The sequence below is a fragment of the Heptranchias perlo genome, chromosome 4, assembly GCF_035084215.1.
Source record: "Heptranchias perlo isolate sHepPer1 chromosome 4, sHepPer1.hap1, whole genome shotgun sequence".
Classification (NCBI taxonomy): domain Eukaryota; kingdom Metazoa; phylum Chordata; class Chondrichthyes; order Hexanchiformes; family Hexanchidae; genus Heptranchias; species Heptranchias perlo.
Genome location: NC_090328.1, coordinates 57214657 through 57235926, shown reverse-complemented (window position 1 = coordinate 57235926; position 21270 = coordinate 57214657). Strand labels below are relative to the sequence as shown.

The following is a 21270-nucleotide window of genomic DNA, read 5'->3' as shown; positions in this document are numbered from 1 at the left end:
CATGCTGCAAATAATTTTTAGCTATCACTAATAATTAGAAATGTATTACTTCTGCATCATGTGAATGTCAATGTGACTTTTGATCCACATTTTTATGTTTATATTTTTAAAAGTGACATTAAGTTTTTTATATCATATTACAAACTCAAATACACATGATTATTCATGGTTACTAGTTTTCAGGATACACCGAGGCAAATAGTTATTTATTTACATTCTAATTCAAAATGAACAAACTTGATGTAATATGCAATTAGTTTTATGAAATGAAAAAAAGAGAATAAAGATTTTTCCATTACTATAAGAAAGACAAGATATGTTATCAAAGCCATGAGCATAATCACATAGACATCCAATCTGAGCTCTTAATAAAGGAGTGTGCATTTTAATGAAATAATGGAGCACAAACCCATGTCCTTGTCATCTGATCTGTTCAGATCAATGACTAAAAGCTGTAGCTATTTTAGACTTGCTTCCTGAAGCACTGTCTTATAAAAAAAAAGGCCTGGCAGAATACAGTAGAAGCATGTTGGACAGATATATATGGAAGGGCAAATGTAAACACATTGCATATTAGGTGGCAGTACTAAAAGAGCAAGTAGAGTGCTGGACTACATAGTCAGAGCAATGGAGTACAAGTCTACAGAGATTATGGGCTCGATTTTCCAGTGAAGTAGCCAGCACGCTGGGGGCGGGGGGGGCTCCGAAAAGTGCAGAAATCCCAAGCGGGTTCGGAACCCGGCTCCAACCCGCAGACTTCCCCATTGACATGTCTGGGTGCCTGCGCGCCTCCCGAATGCGGAAGTCCAACCGGCAATTAAAGCCGGCAGGCTGACAGTTAAATCACTTATTTAGATTCTTAAAATACTCAAAGTACTTAATTTTGTCCATATTACGGCAGGGGTCCGATTTTGAAACATCCTCAGCATGTTTCCCATGCTGTGGGAAACACTCCATGTTCTACCAGATGTGTTTCAGCCAGCAGCCAGTGGGACATTGAAATGCTTGTGTGACAGATGTGGAGAAACGGTGAGTTCTTGCTGCAGAGCACTCTGTTCTTTCACACAAACTTTTGGCTGCGAGATCTTTGTGTTTTCACTGAAAATTCTTACTTTCTACTCACAGTTCTTCTGTTCACACATATTTAACAACTTTACGGACCCCCTCAAACTCACACTGTCAGGATGGGAGACGCCATGGCTGCATTCACCACATCTGAGGATGAGCAATATCACCAGCCTCGCCAGGTACGGCGTGCACGTCTGCCACTTGCAGCTCCACAACACAGTGCTGCGCCACAGGCACCTGCACGAGAGCACAGAGGGCAACAAAAGGTGCCGCTTGAGGCAGCCCCATCCGCATGGAGGAGGAGGGGGAGAAGGAGGAGGAACCCATGGGCAGAGCAGCGGCTCACCTGGCTGCTGGTGAGGCCAGGGAGTCACTGATATTGAACAGTTCTCCTAACATCAGAAAATGTGAACAGTCCAGTCCTCAGACCACCTGGAAAGAGCAGTGCCCACACCAGGCCGCCCACCCCTCCCTGCACAAAACAATCCTGCAACCACACATACACCCATTGTAAAGTGAACCAATGGGTGGCATCAAGTGTCGCTGTTCATGGTGAACCTCATGAAAGGGCCCTATCACAAAAGCCAGTCAAGAATGGGCAAGATGTGGCAGCAGTGGTGACAAGCATAAAATTTAATGTCACTTTAACAAACTAAATATAAATGAAAAACATGACAGTCTGTCAAACACCCTTGTTTATACCCTTCGTGCTCACAAAACCTTTGTCTTTCTCTTCTGACTACCTCTACATGGTGCATCCCCTGTGGCTGCAGCAGAGGTAGTGGCAGGTTGCTCTTGCTCATGCCCTGACTGCTTAGATGCTTTGGGCCTACGCCCTCTGGGTTTCGGTGCCTGTGAGGGCCCCTCCAAAGACTGCTCCACCTGCACCTTTGCAGGGACAGACTCAGCCACCTGGAGAGGAGGCAGCAGTGCGGGTACTGGTTGAGAGGGGGGCAACGGGTGAGACATGGGAGTGCTTTGAGTGGCGTCCCCACTTCCATGTCCCCTTTCACCATCATCCCTCTCCTGGACCAGACCGACATCACTCATAACACCCTGCTGGAGAACAGTTTGGAGGATATGAATGATGTCTTGGAATCCCAGTTGTAAAGTTTTTGTCTGTCTGTTTAAGGCAGCAGAATGATGCTCACCCTGAGTCCGAACAGCTGTTGTCAGGGCCTGAATGGACTCATTTGTGAGCCGTGCTTGAAGCTCAATGGAGGCCAGCCTTCTCTTCAATACAAACATTCCCTCCCTTACCTGTGATACTATCTCAGAGAGTTGCTCACGTCCCTGTGACAGTATCTCAGAGATTCCCTCCCGTACCTGTGCCATCATTCCACTCATGCAGGAATTGGACTCCTCCATCCTCTGCGCTATTGTGGAGAGTGTGCGTGGCACCTGTTCCAGTACTTTGCAAATGTGCTGCTGTCCCTCGATCATTCTCATTTTAAAGGATGGCCCCCAGTGTTCCGCATCTGCGTTCAGCTGAGCAGAGCCTGGAGAGGAGTGCTCCCACCAACGCGGACTCTCCGCACCTGCCCCTGCCACCAGTGTCTGCTCATGCTCACATGTGTGGTAACTCACCAGGTGCCAACCAACTAACTAGGATCCACCAAGGTGTGAGTATCTGCGCTGGTGGTTGGCTCGCTCAGATGTGACAGTGCACCCTCAGAGGCCGGCAGGTCCTCTGAGGAATCGCCCTCAGCCGTCACAGCAGTCGCTGAAGGCCCTGTCAGAGAACAGAAGGCTATATTAAGCATCATCACAGATGTGTCATGTTGCAATGAGCATATTGAGGTGCTGAAGACAGCAAGGCATGTTAACATCCATTCATATCGTGTGAGATGAATGTTAAAGTTGTGTCACCAGATGTTTGTGGGGTGCCAGTCTCGCCGTCCCCAACGGAGAGGCACTCGAGGGTGCAGCTGAGCTCCAGCACCTCCTGCTCCGCGTCTATAAGGATGACGATTTGTTGCAGCCCCCCTCCGGTCCTTGCCCTCTCCCATGCGCACTCTTCTCCTAGAAGGGGAGAAAGTACAGACACGTGAGTGAGTGATGGTGAAGTGGCCAACCGATGAATGCATTGCTTTAACTGAGGCTGACCGTGAAAGAGATGCGTCAGATGGTGAGTATGAGTCGGAGCCTTCACATTGGATGAGGATTGAGTTGAGTGGTAGTGGTGGGGTGACTAATGGGGAGGTGAGGAAGTGCTGAGGAAGTGCAAGTAAGTTGAAGATCAGCCTTAGGTGGGTGTGAGGAGTGATGTGATAGAGGATAGAGTAGTGTTGGCAGTGCAGAATGAGTTGGGGAGTGGGGGCAGTGATGTGGAAGACGAAATGTCGGAGAATCAATAAGTGTACTCACTGTGGCTGACCTAGTTAGGTCATTGAAGCGCTTCCTGCACTGGATCCATGAGCGCGAGATGGTGCTGTTGCTGGTGACCTCCTCTGCCACCTCGATCCAGGCCTTCTTGGTGGCAGAGGCAGGCCACTTCCTCCCGTCTGCCGGGTAAAACAGATCCCTCCTCCTCCTCACCCCATCCAGTAGCACCTGGAGTGAGGCATCATTGAATCTTGGAGCAGCCTTGCCCCTGTGCTGCTCCATTGTGGTGTGTGGGTGTTTGCTCCAGGAAAAGTCATTGGAGCAATGGCTCTTTAAATAGAGCTCCTCCAGCTGACGGCCTATGATGTGGGTGCCCAGTCCGCCCGCTGCGCAGCTTTCGGATGGCAAACCCGGAAGCCACGTTATGTGGCACCAACTGAATCGTGATCGCGTGGGAAATGGACATTTTTTATTGGGCAGGTTACCCATGTGTCCATTCACCCTCCGCTGCCATCCCGCCTGCACTCTAATATCAGGGCCGATGTTGCAGCTTTACAATGCACTGATCAGATCACGTTTTAAGTACTGTGTACAACTTTGGTCACTACACTTCAAAAAGGACATAAATGCAATGGAGAGAGTGCAAAAAGAGCAACAAGGATCATTCCCAAATGTTAAGGGAATGAGCCTGGAGGGAAGATTACATAAACCTAAGCTCAGCAGTCTAGCAAGAAGATAAAGGCAGCAGCTCATTGAGTTATATAAAGTATCAAATGGCATAGATAAGGTAAACCTAAAATACCACTTCAGAGTGAGTCAGGCTAGTCGGATCAGAGGAAATAAATTTTAATGAGTGAAAAGTACATTTAAACCAGCGAATAGCCAATAACAATTTACCCGAGTATTAGGTACATTAAAAACTGGTTGGAAAGTTTAAATTCAAATAGATATTTTGAATCTAAAAAGTATGGCAGTCCGCTGCCAATTTAACCCATTAAAGGTTAGATGCCTGTTCTGTCTAACACTTATTAGCATTTTCATGGAATCTAAACCTGATACAAAATGTGTTTTCCAATACTGTGAACTCCCAACTTAAAATAGATAGTAATGGAGCATTCTTTCTTTGCAACACTAAAAATGTCCAAAACTACAATAAACACAACAAAATAATCTACACCAGTCTCTGTACCTCTAATGCAATATTAATTTATGCAGTTAACATTTTAAAATAAAATGTAGAGCATTTCTAATTTATAAATAGGAATAATGGATTCATGAATACATCCTTTATACACTGCCTATTTCAGAAGTAGAATTGTGGTTTTAATACAATTTTATTACCGTTACTTTGAATTTTTCCATTTTACTATCCAATGTAAAGATAATTCATTCTGCAATTAATTATTCTGGTCCTCTTCGAACAGTGTAAGTGTAAAGTATGCTCAATTATGAAACTACATTAAAGAGAAATTCATGCCTCCAAATATCTTATATGTAATGTCTAGTCCAGTACTAATTTGTTTTTCTTTTTATCTATTCAAATAAACAATCAAAGCAGATGTTTCCGTATACTGAGAGCGGACATTGATTGCTGTGCAGATATTGTTAAAGCATTTTGTCACCAGGATCATCATGTTACATAGCAGGTAAAAATTATGAGAGCTCTAATATTTTTGTTATAGCTGTAACAGACAAGGGTATGAGTGAGATGCCTTAAAGAATGCCACCACACTTGCACCAATCAGGCTGTACTTGCCTGGAATTAGTGGTGCTCCAGTTTAATCTGAAACTCAAGAGCGCCACTTCATATGTGCAGGTACGATATGGTCACTCTTACGTGCCTGTAAATGCACCGCGTTACTCAGTCATTGTACTGGTAACTAGATGTCATTGTCTGCGCTGTCAACTAGACACTGAAATCTGCTTGCCAACTCAAGTCTAACAGCCCAAAGGAAAGGGGTCAGACTCATCATTAAGTAGACTAACCATTTTTGTGCACATCACGACATTGAATACACAGTTAGACCATCACTTTCTGTGGGCTGACCAGTATCAATGTAGCACATTTTTAAAAAAAAAAGACTAATTCACAGGAATATTATGATGCCAATTTGGTACTTAATTATAATTGATCTGTAGACGGATTTAAGGCCTAGAAATAGAAAATTAATCTGAGTTCAAAAACTCCACAGTGGATGTGAAAGAACCTATATATTGAAAGAAGCATTGTGAGCACATTTTTCCCTGACTTTGAGACAACTTCATTGACCCCAACAATTATGTGCAGCCAGCTGACAAAGCAAGAGAAAGATTGCAAATGATTCTAGCTCCAATAGAATTGCAAACAATGAAAAGGGATCGTTTGAGTCATCTGTAAAAAGTGTTGTTACAAAAGTAATTCATTGCATGAAGCATTTTGACGCAAGGAACTATATAAAAGCAAACATTTATATGATTATTAGGAATTGGAAGAGAGCACTCAAACCAGCGATCACTTTCCCTCCAGTATCTGCTCAGCCCCTCCCTCCCCCCTCCCACTTCACCAGGACGGAAAAGCTTATCCTCCAGTTGGCACTTCCCATAATGTTGCAACTGAGATCAATAATTCAACTGGGTACAGTAGCATAGTGGTTATGCTATTGGATTAATATTCCAAAGGCCTGGACTATTAATCCGGAGAACAAATCCCACCATGGCAGTTTGAGAATTTGAATTCAATTAAGAAAAATCTGGAAATAAAAAGCTGGTATCCGTAAAAGTGACCATGAAGCTATTGGATTGTTGTAAAAAACCAACTGGTTCAGGCTGTGTATCAGGACTATAATATGTGGGAGTTTGTGGACAGCGAGACTGTCCTGGATTGCCACATCTGCAATAAATATCTCTGGCTTAAGACACTCTGGCTCAAGAGTCCTGAGCTGGAGTGCGAGTTAGAGACACTCCAACACATAAGAGAGAAGGACAATATCTAGATAGTTTTCTCCAGAGTAATGTCACACCTCAGAGGAAAGCATAGGTGCAGGAAGGGGAGAGTGTGACTGTTAGTCAGCAAGATAGTGTGAACTTAGGAGAGGTAGAGAAGGACGTCCCACAGACACCGGCCCTTTCCAAAAGGTATGAGGTACTTGATACTTGCGAGGATAAGGATGAAGGCTGCAGGGAGGATGCCCAAAATGCTAACCATGGCACCAAGGAGCATGAGACAGTCCGGGGCGGAGGTGGGGGGAGGGAGGATCAGAAAGGTAGTAAGTCATAGGGGATTCTATAATCAGGGGGAGAGATAGCGTCCTCTGCAGACGTGACCGAGAATCCAGGAGGGTGTATTGCCTACCTGGTGTAAGGGTAAAGGACATCTCGGAGCAACTGGAGAGGAACTTGGAAAGGGAGGTGGAGGATCCAGTTGTCATGGTCCATGTCGGCACCAAAGACATAAGGAAGGACAAGGAGGAGGTCCTGCTAAGGGAATATCAGAAGCTAGGAACTAAATTAAAAAGGAGGACCTTACGAGTGATAATCTCAGGATTATTACCCAAGCCATGTGCGAATTGGCATAGGAATAGGCAAATCAGAAAGGTGAATGTGTGGCTGAAAGAGTGGTGTGAGAAGGAGGGGATCCATTTCAAGGGACACTGGCACTAGTACTGGGACAGGAAAGAGCTGTACCATTGGGACAGGCTCCACCTGAACTGGAATGGGACCAGAGTCCTAGCGGTAAGGATAAATAAGGCGGTGGATAAGGCTTTAAACTAGCAAGATGGGGGAGAGACCTGGTAGCAATAGCAAAAGCCTAAAGATAAAAGAAACAGGATATGAGTGTAAAGGTCAGACCAGGGTAAGGAATAAAGATAACATTAACGGTCAAAGAACAAGTACAGATATAAAACAGAAGTATAAATGGACTGTTAAAAATAAAGTAAAAGGAACAACTATTAAAGACAAGATAAAGTAAAAAGAACAACTATTAAAGATGAATTAAACTGCCTGTACAGCAATGTACACAGTGTCCAAAATAAAACGGGGGAACTGGAGGCAATAATCCGTAGTGAGGAACCAGATATAGTAGGAATGACTGAAACAGCGGAAGCAACATGCTATAGACAGAGCTAAGCGATTCCACAACCAACGGATCAGATCAAAACTCTGCAGTCCTGCCACATCCAGTCGTGAATGGTGGTGGACAATTAAACAACTAACGGGAGGAGGAGGCTCTGCAAACATCCCCATTCTCAATGATGGCGGAGTCCAGCACGTGAGTGCAAAAGACAAGGCTGAAGCGTTTGCAACCATCTTCAGCCAGAAGTGCCGAGTGGATAATCCATCTCAGCCTCCTCCCGATATCCCCACCATCACGGAAGCCAGTCTTCGGCCAATTCGATTCACTCCACGTGATATCAAGAAACGGCTGAGTGCACTGGATACAGCAAAGGCTATGGGCCCCGACAACATCCCAGCTGTAGTGCTGAAGACTTGTGCTCCAGAACGAGCTGTGCCTCTAGCCAAGCTGTTCCAGTACAGCTACAACACTGGCATCCACCCGACAATGTGGAAAATTGCCCAGGTATGTCCTGTCCACAAAAAGCAGGACAAATCCAATCCGGCCAATTACCGCCCCATCAGTCTACTCTCAATCATCAGCAAAGTGATGGAAGGTGTCGTCGACAGTGCTATCAAGCGGCACTTACTCACCAATAACCTGCTCACCGATGCTCAGTTTGGGTTCCGCCAGGACCACTCGGCTCCAGACCTCATTACAGCCTTGGTCCAAACATGGACAAAAGAGCTGAATTCCAGAGGTGAGGTGAGAGTGACTGCCCTTGACATCAAGGCAGCATTTGACCGAGTGTGGCACCAAGGAGCCCTAGTAAAATTGAAGTCAATGGGAATCAGGGGGAAAACTCTCTGGCTGGAGTCATACCTAGCACAAAGGAAGATGGTAGTGGTTGTTGGAGGCCAAGCATCTCAGCCCCAGGGCATTGCTGCAGGAGTTCCTCAGGGCAGTGTCCTAGGCCCAACCATCTTCAGCTGCTTCATCAATGACCTTCCCTCCATCATAAGGTCAGAAATCGGGATGTTCGCTGATGACTGCACAGTGTTCAGTTCCATTCGCAACCCCTCAGATAATGAAGCAGTCCGAGCCCGCATGCAGCAAGACCTGGACAACATCCAGGCTTGGGCTGATAAGTGGCAAGTAACATTCGCGCCAGACAAGTGCCAGGCAATGACCATCTCCAACAAGAGAGAATCTAACCACATCCCCTTGACATTCAACGGCATTACCATCGCCGAATCCCCCACCATCAACATCCTGGGGGTCACCATTGACCAGAAACTTAACTGGACCAGCCATATAAATACTGTGGCTACGAGAGCAGGTCAGAGGCTGGGTATTCTGCGGCGAGTGACTCACCTCCTGACTTCCCAAAGCCTTTCCACCATCTACAAGGCACAAGTCAGGAGTGTGATGGAATACTCTCCACTTGCCTGGATGAGTGCAGCTCCAACAACACTCAAGAAGCTCGACACCATCCAAGATAAAGCAGCCCGCTTGATTGGCACCCCATCCACCACCCTAAACATTCACTCCCTTCACCACCGGCGCACTGTGGCTGCAGTGTGCACCATCCACAGGATGCACTGCAGCAACTCGCCAAGGCTTCTTCGACAGCATCTCCCAAACCCGCGACCTCTACCACCTAGAAGGACAAGGGCAGCAGGCGCATGGGAACAACACCACCTGCACGTTCCCCTCCAAGTCACACACCATCCCGACTTGGAAATAAATCGCCATTCCTTCATTGTCGCTGGGTCAAAATCCTGGAACTCCCTTCCTAACAGCACTGTGGGAGAACCGTCACCACACGGACTGCAGCGGTTCAAGAAGGCGGCTCACCACCACCTTCTCAAGGGCAATTAGGGATGGGCAATAAATGCCGGCCTTGCCAGCGACGCCCACATCCCGTGAACGAATAAAAAAAAAACATGGCTATATAAAGAACAGGGCTGGCAATTAAATATTGCAGATTATAACAATCAGAAAGGATAGGGAAGGAAGGGGATGGAGTAGTTGTACTAACAGCAGTAGAAAAAAAGGGATATTAATTAACAGAAGGATAGAAACAGAATCCATATGGATTGAAATAAAAGATAAGAAGGGATCGACCACACTAACAGGGGTATACTGCAGACCACCTAATAGTGGAAAGGAGGTGGAGGAAGAAATATGTAAGCAAATATGTGAAATGAATAAAGGACATAGAGTTATAATCATGGGAGATTTTAACAACCCCCAAATAAACTGGCAAGAAGAGGTAAATAATGGGGTACAGGTAATGGAGTTTTTACAATGTGTGCAGGACTTCTTTCTTACCCAGCATGTAAAAAGCCCAACAAGAGAGGAAGCACTGCTGGATCTAATAATGGGAAATGAAGCAGAACAGTTAAGAGAAATAAGCGTTGGGGAACATCTAGGCAATAGCGATCACAACATAATAAGGTTTAAAATAAAGATTGAGAAGGACGTAAGTAAGACAAAGACCAAAGTAATAAATTGGATAAAAAAGCTGATTTTAAGGGGATGTGAATGGAGCTAGGGAAAATAAAACAGAAAAATTTACTGACAAATAAAGGAATAGAACAGCAGTGGGGACCATTTAAAACACTGATCAAGAGAGTCCAGGAGAAATATATCCCACTAAATAGCAAGAACAAACTAGCTAGTAATGACACACCATGGATGAATGAAGAAATAAGGGCAAAATTGAAACTGAAGAAAAAGGCCTACACTAAGTACATAGACAACAAAGGAGTGGATGATAAAAGGGAATATGAAACAGTTAGGAAAGTAGTCAAAAAACAATTAGGAAAGCAAAGAGAAATTACAAAATTAAATTATCAAGGACTATGAAAATAAATAGTAAAGTATTCTACAGACACATAAATAACAAAAGAAAACCAGGATAGGGATAGGACCACTAAGGGATACACACAATAAATTCACAGGTAATGACAGTGAAATGGTAGAAATATTAAATAATTACTTTGTTTCAGTATTTACCAGAGAGACTAACATGGTGGGCATGACATTAGAAGACGAGATCAAAAAAGATATAAATACATTTAAGATAGAAAGAGGGGAGATAATTGATAAACTAATCAAACTTAGAGAGTATAAAACCCCAGGTGCAGGTGGACTGCATCCGCGCATATTAAAAGAAATTCGGGAAGAGATAGCAAAGGCACGATTACATATAAATAAAATCTCATTAGAAAAGGGAATAGTGCCAGAGGACTGGTGAACAGCTAATGTGATTCCTATATTTAAAAAGGGAGTTGAAACAAGTCCAGGGAACTATGGACCAATTAGCTTTACATTGATGGTAGGAAAGATAATGGAATACTTACTCAAAAATGTAATTTAAAAAATCTAGAAACTGAAAATATAATCATCACCATGGATTTCAAAAGGGACAGTCATGCTTGACCAACCTTACTGAATTCTTTGAAGAAGAAACAGGAAAGGTAGACAAGGGTAATGAAGTAGATGTAATATATTTGGAGTTTGAATAATGCATAGTAGACTCGTGACTAAGATCAGAGCATGTGGAGTCAGGGGACAAGTAACAGAATGGATAGCAAGCTGGCTACAAAACAGAAAAGAAAGTAGGGGTTAAAGGTAGTTACTCAGACTGGCAAAAGGTGGGAAGTGATGTTCCACAAGGATCGGTGCTGGGACCACTGTTGTTCACCATTTAGATAAACGATTTGGACTCGGAAATCAGAAGTACAATTTCAAAATTTGCAGACAACACCAAATTAGGGGATATAGTTCGTACTGAGGAGGACTGCAACAAAACACAGGAAGACATTAATAAACTTGCAGAATGGGCGTGTAATTGATAAATGATTTTCAATATAGCTAAGTGTGAGGTGGTATATTTTGGTAGGAAGAATAAGGAGGTCACATACTCCTTGGAAAATAAAGAGTCTAAATGGGGAAGCGGAGCAGAGGGAACTGGGGGGGTACAGATACATAAATCATTAAAAGTAGTGACGCAAGTTAATAAGGCCATAAAAAAGCAATCAAAGTACTAGGGTTCATTTCTAGAGAGATAGAATTGAAAAGCAGAGAAGTTATGTTAAACTTATATAGAACCTTGGTTAGACCACACTTGGAGTACTGTGAACAAATCTGGTCTCCATATTATAAAACGGACGTGAAGGCACTGGAGAAGGTGCAAAAAAGATTTACTAGGATGATACCAGAACGGAGAGATTATACCTATCAGGAAAGACTGAACAAGCTGGGGCTCTTTTCTCTAGAAAAAAAGACTGAGGGGTGACCTGATTGAGGTCTTTAAGATTATGGAAGAGTTTGATAGGTAGATGTAAAGAAGATGTTTCTGCTTATTGGGGAGATCAGAACTAGGGGCCATAAATATAAGATAGTCACTAATAAATCCAGTAGGGAAATCAGGAGAAACTTCTTTACCCAGAGAGTGGTTAGAATGTGGAACTCGCTACTACAAGGAGTAGCTGAGGTGACCAGCATTAAAGGGGAATCTAGATAAACATGTGAGTGAGAAGGGAATAGAAGGATATGTTGATGGGGTTTTTTTTATTCGTTCATGGGATGTGGGCATTGCTGGAAAGGCCAGCATTTATTGCCCATCCCTAATTGCCCTTGAGAAGGCGGTGGTGAGCCGCCTTCTTGAATCGCTGCAGTCCGTGTGGTGACGGTTCTCCCACAATGCTGTTAGGTAGGGAGTTCCAGGATTTTGACACAGCGACGATGAAGGAGCAGCGATATATTTCCAAGTCGGGATGATGTGTGACTTGGAGGGGAACGTGCAGGTGTTGTTCCCATGTGTCTGCTGCCCTTGTCCTTCTAGGTGGTAGAGGTTGCGGGTTTGGGAGGTGCTGTCGAAGAAGCTTTGGCAAGTTGCTGCAGTGCATCCTGTGGATGGTACACACCAGCCACGTGCGCCAGTGGTGAAGGGAGTGAATGTTTAGGGTGGTGGATGGGGTGCCAATCAAGCGGGCTGCTTTGTCCTGGATGGTGTCGAGCTTCTTGAGTGTTGTTGGAGCTGCACTCATCCAGGCAAGTGGAGAGTATTCAATCACAATCCTGACTTATGCCTTGTAGGTGGGTGGAAAGGCTTTAGGGAATCAGGTGAGTCACTCGCTGCAGAATACCCAACCTTTGACCTGCTCTGGTAGCCACAGTATTTATGCGGCTGGTCCAGTTAAGTTTCTGGTCAATGGTGACCCCCAGGATGTTGAGGGTGGGGGATTCAGCGATGGTAATGCCGTTGAATGTCAGGGGGAGGTGGTTAGACTCTCTCTTGTTGGAGATGGTCATTGCCTGGCACTTGTTTGATGAAGTTGTTTGGGAGGAGGCTCATGTGGAGCATAAACATCGGCATGAACCTGTTGGGCCAAATGGCCTGTTTCTGCGCTGCAGGGCGGGTCAAACCAGGTTTAAAAACATGTTTAAGGGGTCTTTTGGACCTCCTGGAAACTTCAGAAAATTGAGCAGAGTGTTTTTCTTAATGCTTAGAGAATCAGATACTCCTGGCAGCGCTCTCAAAAGTAGGAAGCAGAACTCTGTGCCTGCCCGTGAGCATGTGAGTGCAGAACTCTCTCCTGATGGGCAGTCCACTCCTGTCAGGCAGGGTAAGTATGGTGTTGTCCAATGCGAATCGATTCTGTAGATACTGCTTTCAGACTACAACACAGTATAACTGCAGCCAATGACAAATACTTATGTAGACTACAGACAGTTTGCTGTATAATAGTATAATATTCCCGCAATATTTCATAATGAGATCAGAGTACTTAGATTGCCAGACAACCTTCTGTGCACCTAAATAGCTTCCTCAGGGGAAAAAACTTGACTTTTTTTTCGTTTGGCAACAGAACAAAAAACAAGCCTTCAGCCGTCAGCTCCCTCCACCCACACACTGTGGAATGAAGCATGCGCCCAGACAGCTTCAAAGAGCCTCCAAATTCATAGCATTGAGCGAGGAATATTTGTAAATAAAAAGCAGAATTCTGATTACATATCATCCTCATGGTGACAAGATTCGGACGGAGCATATTGAACATCCAAAATATTGAGAATGGCTCACCGCCTTTCCATATTATGTATATATAAAATTTGAGAGTGCAATTACACGCTACTTTAAACAAAGGTTTTCCAGATATAATTTCTTCTAGTTTAACAATTGATGATATTTTCCAGACTTGCATCGTTGGAGCCGCAGTGCATTCGTGTCTTTTATTTCGACCTCCGTCCACAACACTGGTCACAAGGCCCTTTGCATTTGGTGTTGGGTTGCTCGGATTTGTGTGGAGACCCACGAATCAAACTGATTATTTGTTGTGTGATTCCCCACCGTCTAAATTGGTTTTGTATTGATTGCCTCCGTTAATTTTATGCCGAGTTGGAATGAAAAGGAAAGTGTCCTGGGAGACGTGAAATATCAGAATTCAGTCTTTAATCATCTATCACCTTCCAGTCGCACCTTGTCCAGTACTTTGGCCGTGTTCCCCTCGCCGGTGATCTTTCACCAACCGGTTGTGTCCATTGGATATGGACGGCTTCAATCGCCAGTGTCCTCAGTCCTATAGCGAGTGATTAGTTTTGGTTCTGCAAAATCGTTTAGCAATGGAGGGCGGTGTGATTGTTATCGGTTTGAGGCTCAGTCTTCAACACTCAAAGGATTTGAACCCAGTAATGAAAAGCGAGGAGTCAAAGCAAGCCGTTTGGCATGACGTATCACCGTTTCTTCTCGTTCCAATACCCCATTTCATAATGAATGTAATATCCAAATATATAATTCTATCTTAATTTATTTATTGATGTTGCCATGTCAATACGCCCAAATTACTTATTTTGACTACCCATCAATTACATGAGCTGAAAGTGTAAAAAAAAATCATGTTTCAGATCGTTCAGAATTCAGTCAAAAAGGACATGCTGAAATGTATTTATCCTGCGACTGATGCCTTCCTCTCCCGTGTATTTGGAAGTAGCAAAGACACTGTTCTGCAGTTGTTACTAACGTTGCTTCTGTTGCAAAGAAAACTGGACAAGAAAAAACATCGATATTAATCGCTCCCTATGACCGAGTGCTATCCCACGCACTAATATAAAAGAATCCTAATTTCAAAAACAAATTTGTTCATGCCTGTGGAAGACGACACTGCATGATATATACTTGAAAGCACAGTATATCACTGAAAGCACTGCCGTCCAATTCTACGCAGTCATTGTAATAATCCGATCAAGTGTGAATTACAAACTGCATCCCCACAACCAGTGGCTCCCCTCACAATTGATACATCTCAACTGACGTAAGGGGAATCTGGCCTAATACAGGTACATCAAACGTAACCCCAAACCTTTATTGGATTTTCTCTAGTCCGTGCAGCATTGTAACTAAATTTAATGTTCACACCTGTAAAATCCAATAGTCTGTGACACTTTGAAATCTATGTCTGCTACTACACTCAATGCCACAATCCAGACTCAATACCCCATTCCAGGATAGCATGAGTGAAGTTGTTCTATTTACACTGTTGGGGAGCTGCACACCGATATTCTCCCATTGCTTTGTCTGCTAAAGCTGTCAGCTCCTGGCTTGAGTACAGTTCCACAGTGCCATCTGGTACCCACCCAAATGGTCACCATTCACGTGTGAGCCCTGACAGTGAATGACAACAAGCTGTTCAAATGGGGAGGTAGAGACATTACAGCAGGCCATAATCTTATCTTCACCCTCAGGTCTTCACGTGCAATCTTCATGTGCAATGGTCAGATGAAGGCCAATTTTCCCATCTCTAATTCAGAGAGACTGAGACCAATGTAGGACTCCTACTGTCCCAACTGAGATGAGCTAATTCAGCACAGACCGGGCATTTAACCTGAGACCTTTATGGTGTGTATGGCTCAGCTACTCAAGGGATAAATTTGTGAAGGCACAAAGAAACCTATAGGCTTGTTTTAAATAAAAGTGTTCTTAAAAAAAGAAATTAAATGTATGTGCAGGCAGCAAAGGTCAGATGTTCTTTGTCTGTATGAAGCAGGCATGTCCATGTAGCATTAAGCCGAGAAGTTAATGAAAGCAGTTAGAACAGGTGGTTTTGGGAAGAACCAGGAAGGTAAAGGAGAGAAGTTTCAGTTGCCAGCCCACCACCAGTTTAGACTGAGATGTATATCTATCAGTACTGGCCAGGTCTCCCTTTGAGATGGACCTGGATGATACCCAGCACCAATTCTCAAAGCAAAATTCAGATTCCTTACAGTTCAGTGTTGCTGAACTTCAGGATGAATCTGTACTATAAACAAAGGAGAAATTTTCAGCAATCTTTTAGCATGAAGGATTAAGGCAATTTAAATTAGGTCAGAGCCTGTGTGCCAGCAATTTGGTATTTAAATGCTGGTACCAAAAGTTCACCCATCAGAAAATTCACCTTAAAGAGAATGTCACTTTTAAATTCAAAACCTCCAATGAATTGTGATTAACTCTGAACCACTTTCACTGATCTCTATCATTCTATTGATTTGTTTAAAATATTTTAAACAGTGAATGCTGTTTGTCGGAAAATTTCCTTTGTGTGCTATGTGTAACAAAATGGCAACAGCATTTATAAAGAAAGCGTTTAGGATTTTGCTATGTAGCACAAGGGAAATGGTCTCCTTGGGGCACCATCTGAGGAGCTACTGAGCTCCAATGGATAATGAGGTTGAGTGAACACAAAGAGTGGAAAGTGAAGACCCTATTAGTTCAGCTTTCTTGCATCCACAGCCATCAACTCTTCCAAATCAATCCCTTAAAATCTGAACATTGCCCATTGTTTGAATATGAATGTTCAAAACTAAAAGCAGAAATGAACTGAAAATTGTTAACATTAATCCTGATCATTATAACATGTGAATGTTTGAAAGAGGCTCTGATAGAGATTCACATTTAAAAGCTTTTCAGTTATTTATAATTTAGTGCAAATAAACCTACCTGAAAGATGGGCAAAGCTGCAGGGACAAAGTCCCTTCCGCTGGAGTTCTCGGACTTGGACAAGCTACAATCTGACCGCAGTGTGTGACTTGGGAATGTGCAAGAAAGGGTACAACCACTTCAATCTCAAAATGCTAGGAAGACTTTGCAGGAGAAATTTATTTAATCTTTTCCCAGCCCAGACCCTGTGGGGAGGAGATTCATTTCAGTAACTAAGTAGACTGCTGTGTTACCTGAGCCCATCTACTTCCAGGGAGAGTCAAAGCACATTTCTGCTCTTTTGGTGAAGTTACCAGCTGCTGGGCTGGGAATGTTATTAATTCTGACAGCAGCTCCAAGTCCCGAGAACCTATTTACACCGACTGTTCTAACACCAGCCAATGCGGACTGCATTTTTTTTGTGATTTGGGATGCAGTCGACACTAACAAGGCAGAGTTTATTGCCCATCCTTAGTTGCCTTGAGGGCATTAAGAGTCAACCACATAATGTGGGACTGGAGTCACATGTAGGTCAGGTCAGGCAGGGTGTAGCAGGTTCCCTTCTCTAACGGATATTAGTGAACAAGTTGGGTTTTTATGACAATCCGGCAGTTTTCATGGTCATTTTCTGGTGCTAGCCCAAAAATGATCATATTTTTAAACTAAATTTCACAACTTGAAGAGAGAGACGGAGAAAAGCAAAACAGTCCCAACTATAACATAACAGGGGGTGGGGCAGTGAGAGGGAGGTCCAGCTTCCCAGAATGCTTCAAAAATATGATAACTTGCCACGGTGGAGTTGGAATTCACAGCCACTGTGTTACTAGTCTAGTACCATATCCCCCAGTTAAATCACCCCTCTCAGTTCCTGGAACACTAAAGCCCTTGTCCGAGATATCCCCTGAACACAAGTCCCTTCTGCAGTTCCCACCAATACCGGTCAGGTTCGGTCAAGGTGGGACTGGACTCGAACACCGGGAGGGAGAGCGGAATTAGAGAACGCTAATCTCTGGTCAGACCTCTTTATATTAGTGTTTACTCCCCTCCTACCAGACAATCCCAGGTTAGAGCCGCTTAAGGGACACTTATTGATGGTTGCCCGCAGCAGAAACCGTGTAATGTTGCTATCTTGATGGGCGCCCCCGCCCACCTCGCCCGTGGTCCACTCAACCTTCGCTCGAGGCGGCACAGTGGGTGTTGCCGTCCCGCACTGTGGGCGACGACATATATTGATGATAATAATCACTAGTGAATGCATTTGATGGTAAGTTGGTCATTTGAACCATTACAGCACAAAGGCTTCAGTGGCCCCTGTTATTTATTCCTCTGCAGTTGCCTTGGTCTGACGCTGACTTATTAAACAGAGTAACGCATCTCACACTCTTACCAGCACAACAGCCGGTGCTCTCATTCGCGTCTTTTTTTAAAAATCTAACTTCTTTAGTAGTAAGGACTCCGATGGAAGCATGCATCATTCCACAACCACAAAGCAAATAATTTGATTGAAGACAGTGCCAATGTGAACTGCATTTGCCCTCGCCCCTTTCACCCTCATTTTAATTTATTATTTATTGCACTTTTAAGTACCTCCTTCCCCTCCCAAGTCAGTGCATGTATTTGGTTGTCAGGTCTACTCAAAGCAACCTAACAGTTGAACATATATATCCGTAACAACACATCTGTTAAATAATAACTCAAAATAAACAATATCATTGTCTCGGATAATCTCACTTTCTATTACTTACTTTCTGCTTCATATTCTGAATATTATCAAAGGTCATTTATAGTTATAATGCTCATCCTCCTTACATTTTATAAACCTACACTGACAGTTCCAATGTAAAGGCACACTGTTGGAATTTTATTTAAAATCTCAACTTCGTGAAGTCATTAATGCAGAAGTCTAGATATAGACGGTCCTGTTTGTAAAACCTGTTTACTGAATGGTTGATTTTGAATTTATAAAATGCAACTAAAATAGAGATTCTTCATTAGAAAATAGTATCATGTTCAAAGTTAAAGAAAGATTATTGTATTTAGTATGACCTGTACTGAAACAAAGTCTAGCATCCTGTATTGTTTTATGTGATATCTATCAACGTATTATACATAACAGTACTCTTTTTCACAAACAGAAAGATGGAACGGTTTAGAAGCAAACTACCATCTTTGAGGAAGTGTAAATGTGTTGTTCAAACAATTTGCTTCCTTGCACATCATACAAAATGTACTTGTATCATAAAAACGTTGTCAATCGGAAACAAACCATTGCCTATCAACATTTATACAAATCTCTGAAAGGTTTAGAAAAAATGATTCCAAAATATCTTACTATTTGAACAAAAAGTCTTCTGTGAATCATTTAAGCGTCATGTAAACAGAACAGCTATTTTTGCTTAGTTTGTTTAAGTAATCACAGGTACCGTTACACAATTGCCATTTATTAATATGAAAAGACATTCCTACCTGTAGAATAAAATAGTAAAGTAACACGGTAGCTGCAATAGCTGTAATTCAATTATTTTACAACACTTCCTGAAATATGCATATCTGGGAAGTATGAATGAAAGATGCTTGAACCATATTATTTGGGATAATTGGATTATGGAGTGCATTCTTGGCATAATTTGTTCAAATATCGGACACTGGTTAACTATAAATGCATTATTCTGCAACGTGTAGATGTTTTATACAGCACATACCAATTTTTAACTTCTATTTGTCGAATCACAGCTGTCTTTGCAACATGTATATGATACTGCTTAGCTTCAAATATAGTTTATTTTTTGTTTTTTTTAGCACTAGAAATATTGGAAGCTTTGAGAAACACCAGCGTACTAAGCTTGCACAATTTCACCACCTCCGACCCGATCCGAATGAAGTCAGAAATCAATGTCAACATTTTCCGCTTCTTTACTCTTACTTAAACATGCTTTAAAATCTTTTTTAAACGAGTGGCATCCTGGGATTTATATATAAACTGTACATATCGCTGCTGTGTTGTAGCAACCGCTGGAAACAACTGAAAATGTTTTCTAAAGAGCAAAAAAGCAAAGTACGAGCGTTCTTAATGTTATTACTAGTTAATAAAAATAAGCGTTTGTCTGCGTCTAGATAGAAATACTTCCACTGATAAATTCCTCATCGCCCACATTTCCAACTCTTCGACTTTTTTTCTTCATGAATCCGACGTGATTATGGATCTGAGTGTACTGATGTGTCCTTTGACAATATTTTTGAAATCACCAGCTGTCCCACACAATCAATCCATACACTTACTAACCCCCCACCTGAGTCAGGTATATGTCAGATAAAAGTTATTTTTTAGTAAAAATATAGTTACCTGAATTTCCCGCGCGTGGTATACAATGATCAGTCCAAGCAGAATAACCGTAGAAAGGCTAATAAGGCATTTTAGAGCTAATGAATATAGCGACCCCTGCAATATAGAAGAAACATATTTAGAGTTTTGATGAACATTAGTGGGGAAAGTAAACTTAAAACAAATGTATGAAACTGTTATATTCATAATAGAAATTTGCATGCCACAATGTAAAGTTAAAATAAAAATGTTCGTTACTGCTAAAGTGAAATCACAAAGCAGATACACAAATGCACTACAAGTTGCTGTCAAGGCAACTGCATAATACAATTGGGACCCAAAAAAACCCAAATCGTCAGTACACCTGCCAGTTACTGTGTATTTGCTTACCTTCTGATAAGCCCCCCACGCAAGTTCAGTCTCAATGACCATCACTACAATTCCAAACATACCAAAGATCAAGGCATAGTCACTCAATCGTTTTCTTTTCTCAAACAAAGCTCTTCTATGTCCCAGCTTGTAGCCAATGTTCTGGTTTTTCTTTTTGTTCGATTTGTTGTTATTCCCACCGTTTCCTTCTTCCCCAGCACTACCGCTCCCACCGTAAGAAACGACCGTTGTGGAATTATTTTGTTCCGGCTTGGAGACCACGATCTCCGGGGTGACAGTGGTGAAGATGGGCTGAAGAGGCTGCGATTCCGAGTCCAGTTCGTGTAGGTTCCTCCTGGACGAACTCAGGTTGCTGAGCGGCCGCATCACGCCGCCGTTGTACCTGCAGCTGCTCATGGCTATTTCGGTGAAGGGATTGCTTTCCTTGCGATTGCTGGTGGGGCTGGGCTGCCGGGAGTGATGATGATGATGGTGGTGGTGGTGGTATTGGTGATACTGTCTAGAAGAGCTGGCATGACTGGCGGAGGAAGGCGAGAACTCGCTCACGTTCAGTTGGCTGCCTTGTCTGGAGGAGGAGGAGGAAAGGGGAGAATTGGTCCTGAAAGTGACTGGGGAAGAATTGTGGAGCAGCAGGCTATCCCCAGCAGCAGTGGCATGCAGGCAGTTGCATCTGATCCATTCGCCCTGCTGGTCGTCTTGGTACTGGTGCTGTTCGTGGTTGTTGTGGTGATGCTGCTGCTCCTGGATAAAATCGTGGAACTGCAATGGGGTTTCCATGTCAGAACCGTTAAAGCCGCAGGGACGGGCTGTGCACCCTGCGCAATGCGTTCTGGTACGGATGGGGAAATCCTGGCGTGCACAAGGGCCTATTCCGGCTCCCGTAGAATCCAGGCAGCGCGTCCGATTGGTCGGACGGACCAAAACAATCGGCATGACGTAACGTGGAGGGGAAAGGAGCGCGCGCTCCTGTGGGACCTGGCTGGATTTGGATCTTTAAAGCTGCAGTGAATCCTCTGCCAGGCAAGTGCCCATTTCACCTATTCATTCAAACTGGTGACTTCAGTGCAATGGCTTGATCGGGAACTTTGAGCCTGAATAAATAGATCACTAAAGTTAAATATGATAGCTCGTTAGAGAGAATAGATATATATTTAGATATTTCATTGGTGA

General features: G+C 43.3%; 1 protein-coding gene across 1 annotated transcript in view; it reads right to left on the bottom strand.

The window, feature by feature from the left end:
• LOC137320498 (small conductance calcium-activated potassium channel protein 2-like) overlaps positions 1–21033 on the bottom strand; it is a 147114-nt gene extending 126081 nt beyond the window's left edge. Inside the window, exons 1-2 of the mRNA XM_067982189.1 lie at positions 20101–21033; positions 19732–19827 (exon numbers count right to left, since the gene is read on the bottom strand). Coding sequence (XP_067838290.1) covers positions 19732–19827; positions 20101–21033 — 1029 coding nt within the window. The remainder of the gene's footprint in view (positions 1–19731; positions 19828–20100) is intronic.
• Positions 21034–21270: the final 237 nt, after the last annotated feature.